General features: G+C 40.1%; 1 protein-coding gene across 1 annotated transcript; it reads right to left on the bottom strand.

Moving 5' to 3' along the window:
• Window positions 1-217: 217 nt before the first annotated feature.
• p4ha1b (prolyl 4-hydroxylase, alpha polypeptide I b) lies at window positions 218-14,342 on the bottom strand. Its single transcript, XM_054599779.1, has 15 exons — window positions 14,103-14,342; window positions 9,932-10,014; window positions 9,743-9,839; window positions 9,383-9,534; window positions 8,851-8,988; window positions 8,368-8,607; window positions 6,796-7,007; window positions 6,524-6,700; window positions 6,055-6,125; window positions 3,382-3,481; window positions 3,113-3,166; window positions 2,964-3,029; window positions 2,433-2,501; window positions 1,796-1,892; window positions 218-1,600 (listed from the first exon to the last, which is right to left on the bottom strand). Exons 1-15 carry the CDS (start codon window positions 14,114-14,116, stop codon window positions 1,530-1,532), a joined length of 1,641 nt encoding a protein of 546 aa, XP_054455754.1. The 5' UTR covers window positions 14,117-14,342; the 3' UTR covers window positions 218-1,529.
• Between the last annotated feature and the right edge of the window lie 348 nt (window positions 14,343-14,690).

Genomic DNA, 14,690 nt, shown 5'->3' with positions numbered 1-14,690 from the left:
CTCTCTCCCTCTCTCTCTCTCTCTCTCACGCTTGCCCTTGTCCTCCCGACCCGACAGTCGTCTGGCCCTGGTTGCCTCAGATGAACAAGAGACGTTATCATTAGTACTGGACAGCCACGTGACGCCTACATACCTTCCACCCCCTAAAATTCTCCATTACCCAGCCACCCACCCACCACACCCACACAAACAAACAGCAGCAGGACAGTTTGTTAACTTGAGATCAATAAAACAGTCTTTATTGTAGTAAAAAAAAAAAAATACAATTTCAGACTTTCATTTAAGACAAAAAAAAGAACACAAAATTGGCTTGGGACATATAAATAAAATGTTTCTTCCTTGGAAAACCCATATATTCTCACACTGAAAAGCACTGGACACCATTAAAAAAAAAACTACCAGAATCATTCACTCTGTAAAAAAAACTTGGACAATGTGGTGTTCATGTACTATTGTTCCTTTGGTGCTCATACTATTTCAACGACAGCTGGCGGTCCTTACATAACACTGGTACAATCAGGATGAACAAATACTAAATTCTATGCAGCATTGGAGTGTACGTAACTGTGTCGTGTCCATATATTTGTAAACACCCTTGTGTTCAAGTACAACAAATCTAACATTATCTCATAGTGTGACCATTCAAATGACTTAAAAAAACAAACTAACACGGTGGTGTGTCAAAATGAACTGCATAGATGTAGCCATGCAACTTAAACCACTTCTGATTAGTTACACAAACTGACAGGGAATAAAATGCTTCTTTCAACTAAAACACTTCAATGAATTGTTGTCAGATTTTTGAGTCTTTTCATTCCTTCCACAGAGCACTTACTTTGGTTTTAAAATTTTAAACAGTTATTGGATGCAGACTTTGCTTCCATATGTAAATAAAGGAAGGAATGACATTTTGTGAATTTACTGTAAGCTAATTCAATCCCTCTGAAGAATAAGCCAGTTTCAGAAATATATTAAACTGATTTGAAGGTGGAGAATCATTTTACAAATAAATATTGCCCAACCCCAATGAATTCACATTGTTTAAAATGTAATAAAAAACCAACACAGACCTAATTGCTTTGCTAATGAAATTAAATGGATGCAACAAATCAGATAGGCCTCTTTAAAAACATGAGCTGCTCCTTTAAAGTTCAAACTGACGGGGAGGAAGCTGGTCCCTAAAGTCACCACTAAAGGATAACCTCACCTCTGAGATAGAGTTCACACAGAGTGCAAAGACGGACACATTCGAGTGAAAGGAGTGTTTCTCCAAAACCATCCAACAATCTTAAGAACTTACGTCATCTGTCGTAGTGATGCTAAAACTGTCCAGGGGCCGGACATTAACCCAAACAATCTCTGGGCTCAGAGCATAACAGCTGGGGGGGAAAGGGGAGTGTTGGTAGAGAGGGAGTGAGCTGTTTGGAGCCAACGTATTCATCATGTCGGATCTGCAGAAGTGTTCTTTGGTCCTGGGTGGTTCACAAGGAAGGAGAGAGAGGGCCAAGGAGGTGTTTCTTTTTTTGCCATCATTCAGTTTCATTTAGGGCACAAGGTCGCCGCCACTCCTGGCCTCGTTCATGGATCCATTTGTTTGATACTAAAGACATAAAAAAAGATAAACCTTACAGCCCTTTGATCACTTTAGAAACAGAACAAATGTTTAACCTTCTTGTCTGATTAACTCAAGACAAGGTTATGCCACTGGGCTATAAAAAGTTAACATCCTCATAGGAGGTATTTACTCAGGTCTTTATGGATGGTTTTATAGGGAACAAAACAAAGAGGAGCTCACCCCACTTGTTGCCGACCAACACTGGACAAGCTGCATGTCGGGTGCTGTAGTCCCCCTCGCCGCTGGGAAACAGATTGTACCAGAACACTGCAGTGCCCTGAAATACACACACACACAACAGGCAACGGAGGTTAGTGGCGTTGCAAAATCTCCAGGAATAGCCAGGATGTCAGCCTCGGCTCCTAAATTCACTCCCATAAATCATTACGGGGGAAAGTATAATCAGATGTAAAATTCAAATACACGTTTTGTGATTGTTAAAGTGATGGTTAACCATGGTTTGTTGACTTGAGAAACGTTATTTCGATGAGAGGAATAAACAATTAGACATTTGCCTAGAGCACATAATCTTGTTTTGCATGAAAAGGTTGCCCTATTAGACGCTTCTGTTGTGAAGGAGAGAGAGATAGCACGAGTGTGTCGAATAATTAGTACTTTTCCTCACTATGTTGCAAAAAAAAACCATTTTGCACAATTTTATTTTGCTATTCATTCATATTTTTTGTGTGTATTATACTTCAAAACAAACGAAATCGCCTGGGAATTCCTTTATTATATAATATGACCAGTTCAGACACGGCTACAGGATCAGTTATAATGTATTGTATGTAAAAAATGCTGCAACATAAGCGGTTACCTTTTGGGGCCAAACCGCTGCACCAACATCTGGAAATACTGTGGCTCCACCAGCTGCTACGTCACTCATCTACAACAGAGAGACAAAGAGAGTTCAGTCTTTTTCTGATAAAGCAAACATTTCTGTAGTACTACTAAGTATGTTTATGGGAGCTCACATTCGTTGTTTTCTACAACCCATTTAAGTATCAAACGGTTTGTAGGCTTTCAGATTAATAAATGGCTGTTCTTTTCTTGGCTATGTTGTACATGTCATAAACTGTTCAGAATGTACATGTGTAAATAATGAGCAAAAACAAATCATTTATTTCCAACTTTATGACAATATCATGTTTGCTGTTTCTGCTCATCAGCTCAGATTTAGTGTCTTGACATTATATTCTTGACTAGAATTTAAAATAACACTCTGCATTTGTGAAGATGGACCCACAAACCTTTCTGACATGAGTTTAAGTTTGCTTGGCCACAATGTAAGTTCAATCAAAAGTTAACAACATAGGTCTGTAGGTGTATCTAGTGAGAGTTCACTCACATAGAAGAGCCATGTTGCGATACGGTTCCCGGTGCCGAGCTCTTTAAAGGCATCCGGCTCATCTTTCTGTGGAGAGAGAGTCAACGTCAGGTTAAATGTCCTGACATTTTACCACCACTGTACAGGCAGAGAAATTAACTTAATCTTACCCTTCCAAAGTCAAAGTGAGGCTCGTATTGACCTCCAACACCATAATTTGCAACCTACAAAGAGCAATAAAACATGATTTAAGTCTCGCAACTCTACAAATTAGGTTTTTCAATAGACAAACACTCAAACAGACGGGAGGTTTTTTTTTAGAATTTCTATCACATGTATATGAGAACCATTCGGTAAGGTTTTACCTTGTAAAATAATTCTAATTCAAAGAGAAAACATCTCTTTTGTATGCCCTTCAACTTATGAACTAACTCTTTACCTGCAGCTCTTCTGCAGTGTCCATTTCCAGCCCTGTGAGATCCTCAATTCTCTGGTTGATCTTGTCAATCATTGGATCTTCATAGCCAGTGAGCCAAGCACTTGAACACAGGAGGGAAAACAGAACATTTGAGAGAGAAGACAGTCTACACAGTGTGTCATATATTTGTCCACTAGATGGTAGTAAAGACTTTTTCTGAAATAGGCGACAGAGAGGCGTGTCATGCTGAAACGTTGCCACAAAAAGCTGAAAAAGAAAACGAAGTCTGGCATTTCAATCAGGTGACAGAAAAGGGAAGTGAAAGTATGAAGAAAATGAAAAATAGGAAACCGGCCCGAGATTCAGAGCCTCCAATCAGCTCTGGGTTCAGGGTTGTTCTGATTTCAAACTATGTGTGCACTACAGAATGTGGACATTTCATATGAGAGTCGGGTTGAGAACTACGACAGAAATGTTTTCACAGATTTAACTTTCCTGACAGTACCTGCCTTTCATACTCGCTCTTAGACTCCAAGGCCCACTGATGATAAAGGCTCCTGCCTGAGCATGGCAATGAACTCTTTCTTGTGAAATATTAAAACATGACACAACTCTAGTTCTGCAGGCCACAGCATACAATTCTAACTAGTATTTTTTTTCTGAGTAAAGCATTAAAAAGCCACAGTATCCACATAAAAACTGTAAAACCACAACTAAAAAAAGAGAGGAATTAAAGATATTTTATAGATTATTTATGTGAAGTTACCAACACACACAAACATCTGTTCTCAAGACACTCTCAAATTTAGAGTTTTTTAAGACATCACAAAGTCTATCAGATGACTCCCAACCCCCCTGTCTCATGGAGGTGGTTTCAGTGAGATGAGTCACATTTTATTACTAAACCTTTGTGTTTATAATAAGTGATCTTTTTGAAGGGATGCTGGACCAAATGTGAGCCAACACATTTTTTTTCTGATGAGTCTTGTAGCCGGTTCAGTGAGCGGTCAAACTCTTCCATTCTGCTCCCTGTTACTGAACTTGGAGATGCATGCTGGCTAACACGTACGCGTACAAAAACATCAAAAGGTACACCACACCCTTCCACCATAAACACAAGTACACCAAACATTAATTACCAAGAACTGTAAAACCAAAGAGACTTTGGTTATTTTGGTGATCTGCTAAACCTGCTAGTTTTAAGGGTGGGGTGAAAGTTTAACTTACAACTGGCAACCTATCTGTTGAGGTGGAACAGTGCTTCTAACTACAGGGGAACACCTTCTTGACATCAACAACAATGCAGGAGAATTGACAATCTCTCTTTCCACACATTTACAGCATATATCTATCTGTGTTTTTAAGAATGTGCATCCAGACTCAGGAAGTTTATTAATCTCTCCTGTTGATTCATTAGTTGAGGAAGCATAGAAGAATCGCAGCAGCTGTAGAGAGTTCATATGATAGAATGTGCGCCGGATTAATTCCTGGAAAGTGCAATGGGGAACAGATCAAGTGCTCAGGAATTTAAATGTCCTGGGAAAGATGGCCGGGGGAAGGAAAAAACAATCTGCCACAACTGTGCAGTTCCATAGAAATGTTTAAATCACTGGGTGAACTAAAAGAATAAAGAATAGTTCAGCTACATCCAAAAAAACAACAATAGAAGATTGTTTATCTTAGTTTAAACCATGTTTAAACTCAATTTAGTGTTACGGTTCTCACTTAAACCAAATTAAATTCTCCTCTAGCGTTGGTTCACCAAGTGTAGCTAAACATTTTCATTATTTCCATAATGTTTACTGGGTTCAGGGCTCAGTAAGTGTTTCAGCCAGGGCACAGTGATAAAGATAAAGAGAAGGATGTAGGAGGCCTTGTGGTCCTCCTTGTAACCTGTGACCCCTTACCTCTTGGAGACTCTGTATTTGGCCGTGGTAAGTTTCCCAGTTAGGGGGTCATGCACCGTGGCTCGCCTTAACTACAGGAGTTCCCGCAGCACAAGGAGGTCAAGGAAAGGCAGAGAAATATGGAGTGTGATACGCAAAAGAGGAAGAGAGGAAAGTAAGAGGAGGAAAGAGGGAGAGAAAAGAAAGGCAGATCCGGTCACTAGTTGTCAATGTTATCTTTAAGAAGAACAAAGAGAGTGCTCCATGAGGCAATGCTAAAAAACTCATTTCCATTTCAAAGTAGGGAAATACTCCCGTAGGGAATCAATGAGTGCCTCCGATACACCTCCTGGCTCACAAAAGCAACTATGTTAATATAAACTAGCAGAAAAAAACACATTTTCCACACCTTTCTTCAGCAGACTCGTGTGCAGAAACGAATCCACAACAGAACCTGAATGTACTTTTATCAAAATAAATAAATACCTATTGGCTCTAAGGATGCATTCTTTTCCTTTTTTTTTTCTTTCAGTTGAGTAATTGGTAAAATTACCATGAGATAAAATGTTGTAAGCAACGTTATAGACCAATAATAGTGTTACAAATGTTTCTAGCTGGATCCTGTGCCTCAGTTTAAGAGCCTTTAAACTTTAGAAGGGTGGAGAATTGGAGTGATGCGGACGGACGGGAGAACAGAGGATAAATGGGTTGAGTAATGAGGGGGAAAAAAGGAGAAAAAAATCTCTCTTTCTCCCCCTCAGCTCTCTCCTATATCCTCTGCTCTTGGCGGCTCCTGGGTAGGCCTTACCTTTTGCTGATCCGGTATGGCGCTGTCTCCAGCACTCCTGTGATGGGGTTTGAGATGGTTGCCCTGCGTAGCTGTGAAGCCAGGGACATGATTTACCCACACGCAGACACACAAACACACACACATACATAAAAAGATGTGTTTGTGTGTGTGTGTGTGTGTGTGTGTGTGTGTGTGTGTGTGTGTGTGTGTGTGTGTGTGTGTGCTTGCCAAACTAGCAGAATCACGTCAACCAGCCTCACAGCTTTGACCTCCCAGCCCTCAATACATTAATCCACGTAACAGAAACTGAAAAAAGCCTAACGAATGTTCCTACTGGACCGTTTCACAGTTGTAAACATAAACAATTCAAATGTGTCCAAGTTTATTTCCTCTTTCAGTGTATGTTAATGATGCAATTCCGTTGAAACAGTCTATATAATCATCATATGGCATTGTGGGAGCACCATAACTACGGAGGATCACTTACTCGGGGCTTTGCCAGTTGCTTGACCCTCTCCATTTCTTGGTCAGAGATGATGTCGAGGAAGCGGACGATGTAGGGGCGGTCCCACTCATCTTGCTGTTTGACAGGTGCCAGCACATACATGGGGTTGCGACTGTTGTCATAGTAACGACAGAAAAGCCGGCTCTGCCTGCGGGGGGTCTGATTGAGAGAAAAGGAAAGCAAAGGAACAAAGGAGGTGAGACTGATATGTCTAAATTAAGTTAGAGATTGTGTATCTTTTTGTTCTTCCTCACCATTCTGATGCCCTCCCCACGACAAAGCATTTCATACTTCTTCCTCTCTGGCAGCTGTGGAGTTAAGAACTTCTTTTTGGGCTTGTCTTTCTTCTGAGTTGTTTCTCTTTTCTCCTTCTTTTTTTCAGTTGGGTCCCCCCCATCCTTTTTCTGCTTCTCCAACTGGAACTCGAAGTACTTCAGGTTGCCTTTGGCGCGCTGATGCTCTGGGTCTAAAAATGGGAAAATGAGAGACCAACAAAAAATAATAGCGGTGATTACAAAAAGTGAGGACGACAGCAATTTCCCCTTAGAATATCACACACTCTGTAATCACAATAACTGAGCTTCCAACATGACAAAATGAAATGCTATTTAATGAGTCTGATTCTATCCAGTTTTTGAAACGAGAACAAATGAAATCAGGGGATCATTTGAAAAAAAAATGCCGCATAACAAGGTCAACTCCGAAGCTTCATCAGAACATTGTTTCAGATGTAGTGACATGAAATGTTATGCAGCATTATTATGAGTAGTATCAGTATTGTGGGGACCGCTGTGGCTCGGTGGTTCGATCCCGGCTCTGCCAGTTCATGTCTCAATGAGAAGTAAAAGTACTCATCAAAATAACTACTTGAGTAAGAGTACAAGAGTATTTAATGAAAAAAATATATACTTGAGTGGCAAGTAACTTTAGAAAAAAGAAAAATACACAGACACAAGACTGTCTTTTATTCTTGTTAAGTTAAGAAGTAAACACACCTGTATTTATTTGTGATGACATGACTAGTCATCATTACCTGCCACATATACACCGGACAATATCCCCAGTCTGTATCTCTCAAGAGGGATCACAAAATATTCAGGTCTAATCTAATCGGATGCAGCTAAGAGAGTTCTACAATCAATGTCGAATGAATAAAAACACTTGAACAAAGTGCTTTTTGATTTCAGTTAAATCACTGATTATAATAAATAAGATAAGACAAATGGCACAGTTACTAGATACATCAATAATAGGTTAGATCTCTGAATGACTCTGCACAGAAGACTGTTTTGTTTGAGGCCAAATCTACAAACAACCAAGACAAATTTCATTCATTCAAAAAACGACTGTAGGTAGTTAACACAGCGTTCTTGGCAGAACTTCACAGACTTGTAGTGACATGAATGTTTTGGCTTGGACTAAAGTCTGTGTGGTTTAGAAATGTTCTCTAGTTCACCTCTGTTTAATATGTCATTCTGTTCAAACCAAAGTGAATCTCTCATTTACTGTTGCTCGCTGCTTAAATTCTCCAAACTTACTTATTGTTTTTGTTTCTTATTAATGTCTTTGTGTGTTTGGTAAAGTCAAGGCTATTTCCGCATTTTTGCAGTCTTATATAAACCAAAATAAAGTCTGATATCTCTGCAAGTCTGTGACAAAAACTGGTAAGAATAGAGCATCAATTCTTAATTGATCTGATTATTTACCTTAAGCAGACATTTTAGATTCCAAAGTGAATCTATCACTTCACATTTCAAAAAATGCCTCCTGGCACACTTTTCAAAATAAAATAAAAACACTTAATTGCGTGGATTAAGTGGACTCACCCAGTTCAAGCAGCTGCTTGGTGAAGTCCAGGGCCCTATCTACCTCCCCCTGCTGGTAGATGGAGTAGCTGATGTAGTCGAGCAATGTCACCTTATCTATAGTGGACTCTTCTCCCTGATCAAGCTGCCTCAGGGCCTGGGCCATCCACAGCTCTGTGTGGTAGTAATCGACATCAGAGTAGGCGATTTTCCCCAGCTCGTAACAGTCCTCCACTGTCATAAGGCTCTTGTGTTTCACTCCTGGTGTGCAGAGGACACAGGGGAACAAGGTGACATTGACATAGAAGAAAACTGAACATCTCATTTATAATTTATATAACATAAAACACAAGAGAAAACCCTCTATCGCCACATGGCCCGCTGTTTACTGCGACTTTCATGGCACTTAGTCTGTTTATGTCTATTTTAATGCTTACTGAAAACAATAGGACATGGGAGATTTGTGCTGGGTAGATGTGGTATGCACAGATTGAATGCCCTTACCAGGAAGGTCTCCTGTCGAGATAGTGTTGGTATCCAGCCTGTAGGTGTCTTGTAACCTGAGGAGAGCTTTAGCCGCCCCGGTCTGGTCTACATCCGTGGGGAAGTGCTGTCTCTGGATCGTCAGGTTTGAAATAAATCCTGAGGGAGATGGACAGGAGAGCACAGAGAAAGATTTAGTGGGATGATTATGTATGGGATACATAACGAGCAGAAAAATGGACATAAATACTCTCTCTTAATGGTAAGTGAGACTGCATGGAGTGACTTCAATCTTGAGTGAGAGGATTATACTGTATTAAGCCAGACATGCTTCAAAGAAAATGAGTAATGTTCTCCTCTACCTCAATAACTCACGTTAAGGTGACTGAGCGAGGCACTTGATTTCTATTAAAATATATTAAGTATGAATGAGCAGCACAGTTTTGCTCTAAACAAGAAAACATATACATACTCTTATACTTTCCTGTGATTTTCTAAACTTTTGACCCTTTAGGTTATAATTTGAACCAAACCAGGTGGGCTTCATCTTTACCATCAGTGGTGTCACTGAGCACGAGGCTCTCCAGGTCCCCCCACTCTGTGTTCAGCCTCTTCATCAGTTTGAAGGCATTGACAGGGTGCCCCAGGTAGCCCTCAGGGTCCAGTATGGCTGTGGCTGACAACAAATCCAGTTTATCAGCCCACCTATCACAAGGATGGCAATATATAATTAGATGCATCGCATACACTTCAATCCACACGCAATGAAATGTTATTAATCATAAATATTAAGAATTGTGTGTATAAGTATCTGTTTTCGAGAGCTTTTATGTGTTCGATACTGTCTGTTCGTGTACATAGATGCATTCATGTGCATTAATCCATGTGTGTAGCTATGTGCCCACAAACTCACCGTTTGACCTTCTCAAGCTTGGTCTCCTCCGCTCTGATGTAGTCCTTTAGAGAGGTGACGAGGTCTTTCTCTGTGTATAACAGATCTGTCATCTGGCCTGAGGAATACAAATCAGAGATACTGCAAGATCAGTACTGCATTTCTAAATAAGTGCATCAAATCATTAGAGGTTTTGCTTGTCAGTTTTACCTATGGAGGTGAAGAAGTCAGTGTTGGCTGAGAGCGACTGCAGACAGCTCAGCAACAGTAAAAATAAACATGGCAGCTCCATCCTGAAGAAAGGGGGAGAGAATTACAGATATTGTTCAATACATTAACTTGAAAATCGATTCATGTATATTTAAAAATAATGTCATGAAGGTTAATCACAGAATTGATTGTGTTGAGCTGTATAAGACATATGACACGCTGCTGAATTCTTCTTTTCAGATCAATCTCTAAGATCACAGTTCCAGCTGGAGGTCAGAAAACCACATCAATCTTTCTGCTACCAAAGATGAGCTCCCTTGGTTCCCTTGGTAACCATTCCTCGGCATTTGTAAAGGAACTTTGAATTTAAATTGATTTTTTGAAAGGTGCTTTATATATTTAAAACTTGATCGATTGATCGATTCCCTCCAAATGACCTCTCCACCACTAATGATTACCCATGGTGACTCTGTCAAGGCTCTGCTATCCAACTGACCATCATGTCAGACCCATACTATAGCCATGACTTAATATTGCAGGCTGTTAAACTAACTAATATCTCTAACATCTCTGAAATCACACAGATGTTTCAAGTTCTAGTCATTTAATGTCTGGTTTCAAGCTCATTTCTAGTCAACCACCGAACCTCCCTGATTTATCATAATGTTGCCTTCCGGGTAAAAGTGGAACAAAAATTAAAATATATATTTAGATGCAACAAAAAGGTACAGCAATAAAAGCCTTGAACCAAACAACTTGAAAACATCTCCTTGATCGTTTTACAAGTGCAGCCTCCCTACTACCACACAAAGTCAAATATAAGTCTGCGGTTGGTTGCACTGTGCCCGTTTTGGTTTTGGAGTGGGCATAGCCATAACTACAACAGGGCTTCTGGCCTGTGAGGCGTGGCACAGCCGATAGGTCTGAAACTGACTTCTGAAAGTTTGGGGAAACAGATTTGAACTTCACTTTATTGGAGCTGGTATAGTTAATATTTGCATGTTTAATACGCAACCCGAATGGTATATTTATGTGTGAACCTTTTCTGTTAGTTTTGGTTTTCAACCTCTGTTAAAGAGGAGAGTACAGAAGCTTCCCTATACTTTTTCTCATTCAGTCTCTCACCGGGTTCTGTGTCTGTCAGCGGGTCTGAAGGGAATATTACCATATCAGCAAAGTGCAGAGCATAAACGTCATGTAGGCTACAGCAAACTGGAGGGCAGGTAGATTTTTTTGTGGAGAGAGAAAAGGTTCTCCAGTCTTTCTCGACTGTATAATAGCCGACAATGGCATGAAATACAAACCCAAGAGGCGTCATGTAAAAGAATAGGAATACCACTATAACCACAACAAACACACAAGGGGATACACAAACCGTCACATACACCTTCTTGCAAGACACACACTAAAACACACACACACACAAACCTAATAGAAAAGTAAAGGTCATGCATGAAACGTGCATCTATACAGATTTCTAAAGCTTGCTTTCACTGGAGGCAGACAACAGGCTCAGGCAGGTTCTGTCTTTGCCCTAAGGACAAGACTTCAGTGGAAATAAAATAATTACCTCATATGACATTTCATTTTAGGTCAGCAGCACGCAGCAAAGTCTATCAGAGCTCTATATATTTGATAAAAGCATTGTTAAATTACATTAAAGTATACTTGAGTAGAAACTCCATGGCAAGATACAAATAACCATTATCCCTAAGTGCTACTACTGTGGTGCAACTCAGTCCAAGATACCATAAATATGCCTTTGCCACTTTGATTTCCTGGACAAAAACTCAATAGAATATAATTATTATAATGACAGGGTGTCAGCAACGGTGTTGCTCTTGTTATAATACTGCTTAAGTTTAATGTCAAGATTAAAGCTGTAAGTATAACACTTATATTTAAGATCTATGTCTTATGTCACACATGAAAGTGAAAGGTAGTGAGAATGTTTGTATGTATACATGCTTGAACATGTCATGTGACTTCCCAAAAACATTCCTGATGGCCAGTTAACATTTAACCTGTCTGACACTTGCGGGGTTGTTTGTTTATACCGGTGATAGAAAACTATTTTGCAAAAAACTTGGCGGAGAGTTTTTGTTATCTGACCTTTAGAACTATGTGTGAATTGGGCAAAGTTTTGTTCAGACATGTTTAATTTAGGAGACATCTTTTACCTCACAATCAATCAATTGTGGGGAAAGAGGATTCATCAGAGTTCTTTCATTTGGATGAAGGATCCACCCTCAGAAAACCCTGATAAATAACGAGGTGTAATGTTCATTGCATTCCAAAAGTTTACCTGTTGCTTCTACTATTGCCTTGTTTTTGCTGTCAACAAACCCCTGAAACAGGACTGAACCAGTTAACTTTCAATTGTGGAATTTAAAGGGAGGACAGAGAAGTGGCAAATGCCAAAGAAATACTGGCAAGGAGTCAAGGAAAAGCTTAACCCCTTTTTCATAAGGCTACATAATATTAGTACTCTAATTACATATATTAGTACTCTTAAGGCTGCTTTTGGGCATAAATGGTGTATTTCTACTTCTTCTACAATTGATTTCCCTCTGTAATGTTTGTTTTAAAAAAACTGGAAGATGATAAATATCTGACAAAGCTTGCTATTTTAAAGAAATTACCCCAAAAAACAAAGAAGCTTTTGCCATGGCATGAACATTTACTCACAATATAAAATAAATTGTGCATACAGTCGGTAAGAATCAGAAGGCAAAGAATCATGAATAAAATGATCAATAAAATTACTAATGTATCGAAGAATTGTGACAATAATAGAACAAAAAGTAATAGATTAATTGACAGGATATTTGACTTCACTGTTCTGCATGCTAAAATGATCCTATAATGTCACAAAATATTACAAATCCCACAAACTGAGTAGCATTCACACATTTAAGCCCCCTTTTTAAACCAGACTAATGAAATCCCTGCATTGTGTGAGCCTCTCTGCAGCCACTTCAGTGTATTTGAGTACATTCTTTGCAGAGAAATGGCCTTCAGCTCAACTACCTCCATGGAGAGTAGCTGGGAGTGAAGCTGTGGAGTCAGATATCACAGGATGTGGATGAAGAGGACTGCCACGTCTTCGCCCCTCCCCGCCGGGGGAAACTCATGCGAGTACACGGCCCAATGGAGTCTGACTGAATTCACCAGGAATAACCCCTCAATAACCCCCACTAACTCACTGACAGCAGGGGGGCTGTTAACTTCTGCAAGGCAACTAAGTGCTGCTTGTTTACTCACAGACCATTTTAAGCTCATTTGCAAACCAAGAATAAAACTTAAAAAACTAACTTTTCTAGTGAATGTTAGTTTTTTTTTTTTGGGGGCTCACTGAGGTGTGAAACACGGCAGACTGTGTGAGTGTTACTTTACAGAATGTCGTGTATATTATGCTGTTTATATCGTGTATATTATGCTGTTAGTGTCTTTATTGTGTGTAGTGTGTAGTGTGTGTGCTGGAGCAGAGCGGAGGCAGCAGCATCCCACGCTGCATTGCACTGGAATGCCACAACACAAACGCGAGTTTCATTAACTAGGGAGAGAGAAAAAAAATCAGGGTCAGTTTGCTTTTTCTCGCCATTTATGACTTTTGCTTCCTGAACTGAGCTGATATCCCTCCGCCTTTAAATCAGTGCAGTCTTATAGTGTGATCTGCTGCTTCCGCGAGCTATGTCACAAACATCAAAGTTTCATCCAAGGTTAGCCGGCGAGCTAACGTTGACCTAACTTGGAATGTTTAACGGTCGCAAACTGAAAGAAGATTGAATGTTTAACGGTTGCAAACTGAAAGAAAATTGAATGTTTAACGGTTGCAAACTGAAAGAAAATGGAACGTTTAACGGTTGCAAACTGAAAAAAGGAACGTTTAACGGTTGCAAACTGAAAGAAATGGAACGTTTAACGGTTGCAAACTGAAAAAAGGAACGTTTAACGGTTGCAAACTGAAACAAATGGAACGTTTAACGTTGGCAAACTGAAACAAATGGAACGTGTAACGTTGGCAAACTGAAACAAATGGAATGTGTAACGGTCGCAAACTGAAAAAGACTGCAGTCCCATCACCAAATAGGTGACGCACGAACTAAATGAAAACGCCACAAAATGTTAAGCTTTTGCTCCCTTATCTGACTCATGCGTCAATATTTACCTAAACGACAGCATCCTGAAGCAGACGTGTGTGTGTGTGTGTCCCCTTGTCGTTTGGTCCTCTGTGCGTCTCGACTTTAGAACCGGCCCCGCTCAGTCACCGGTCGGGAGATGGACTCTGGTGAGTCTGGTAGTCAGGTCGACCTGTCTGTGATGTTTCTGCGCACTGTTGGCCGTCTGCTGGTTCAGGGCTGGATTCCTAAAAGGCTGAACGCTACGTGCAGAATCTCACATGCATAAAGTCCCCCTGCTACTGGAGACTGTCAGGGGGCTGGCGTTGCATTGCTAGGGGAGGTGTCCTGTTGTCTTAGACAGCCATGGATGAGTAGGCTATTTGAGGTTTTAATGTAAAAAAAAAAGTGTGTGTAACGCCACCAGCTCACGTCACCTTTCTGCCACGTGTTGAAACTGTCCTGCAAAACGTAGATGGGCCTAGTCCCCCAATTAAAAAAACACCATATATTCCAATTGACATAAAGCAATGTGTTGTGTGCCCGTGGATTCAATAGCCCCATTCAAACTCATGTTCTGTGTTGTTTTAAACTGTTTAATTTGGCAAAACAAACTTTTTTTTTTTTTTTTAAAGAAA

This window comes from Anoplopoma fimbria, chromosome 6 (assembly GCF_027596085.1).
Source record: "Anoplopoma fimbria isolate UVic2021 breed Golden Eagle Sablefish chromosome 6, Afim_UVic_2022, whole genome shotgun sequence".
NCBI lineage: Eukaryota > Metazoa > Chordata > Actinopteri > Perciformes > Anoplopomatidae > Anoplopoma > Anoplopoma fimbria.
Note: the sequence above shows the minus strand (reverse complement) of the source record. Positions and strands in the feature narration are given on the sequence as shown.

Coding starts and splice junctions, on each gene's coding strand:
- p4ha1b (XM_054599779.1), bottom strand. Junction 8,608..8,850: donor CTCGACAGGAGACCTTCCTG/GTAAGGGCATTC, acceptor TCTGCACACCAG/GAGTGAAACACAAGAGCCTT. Junction 1,893..2,432: donor CAGCGGTTTGGCCCCAAAAG/GTAACCGCTTAT, acceptor TGTGTATTTCAG/GGCACTGCAGTGTTCTGGTA.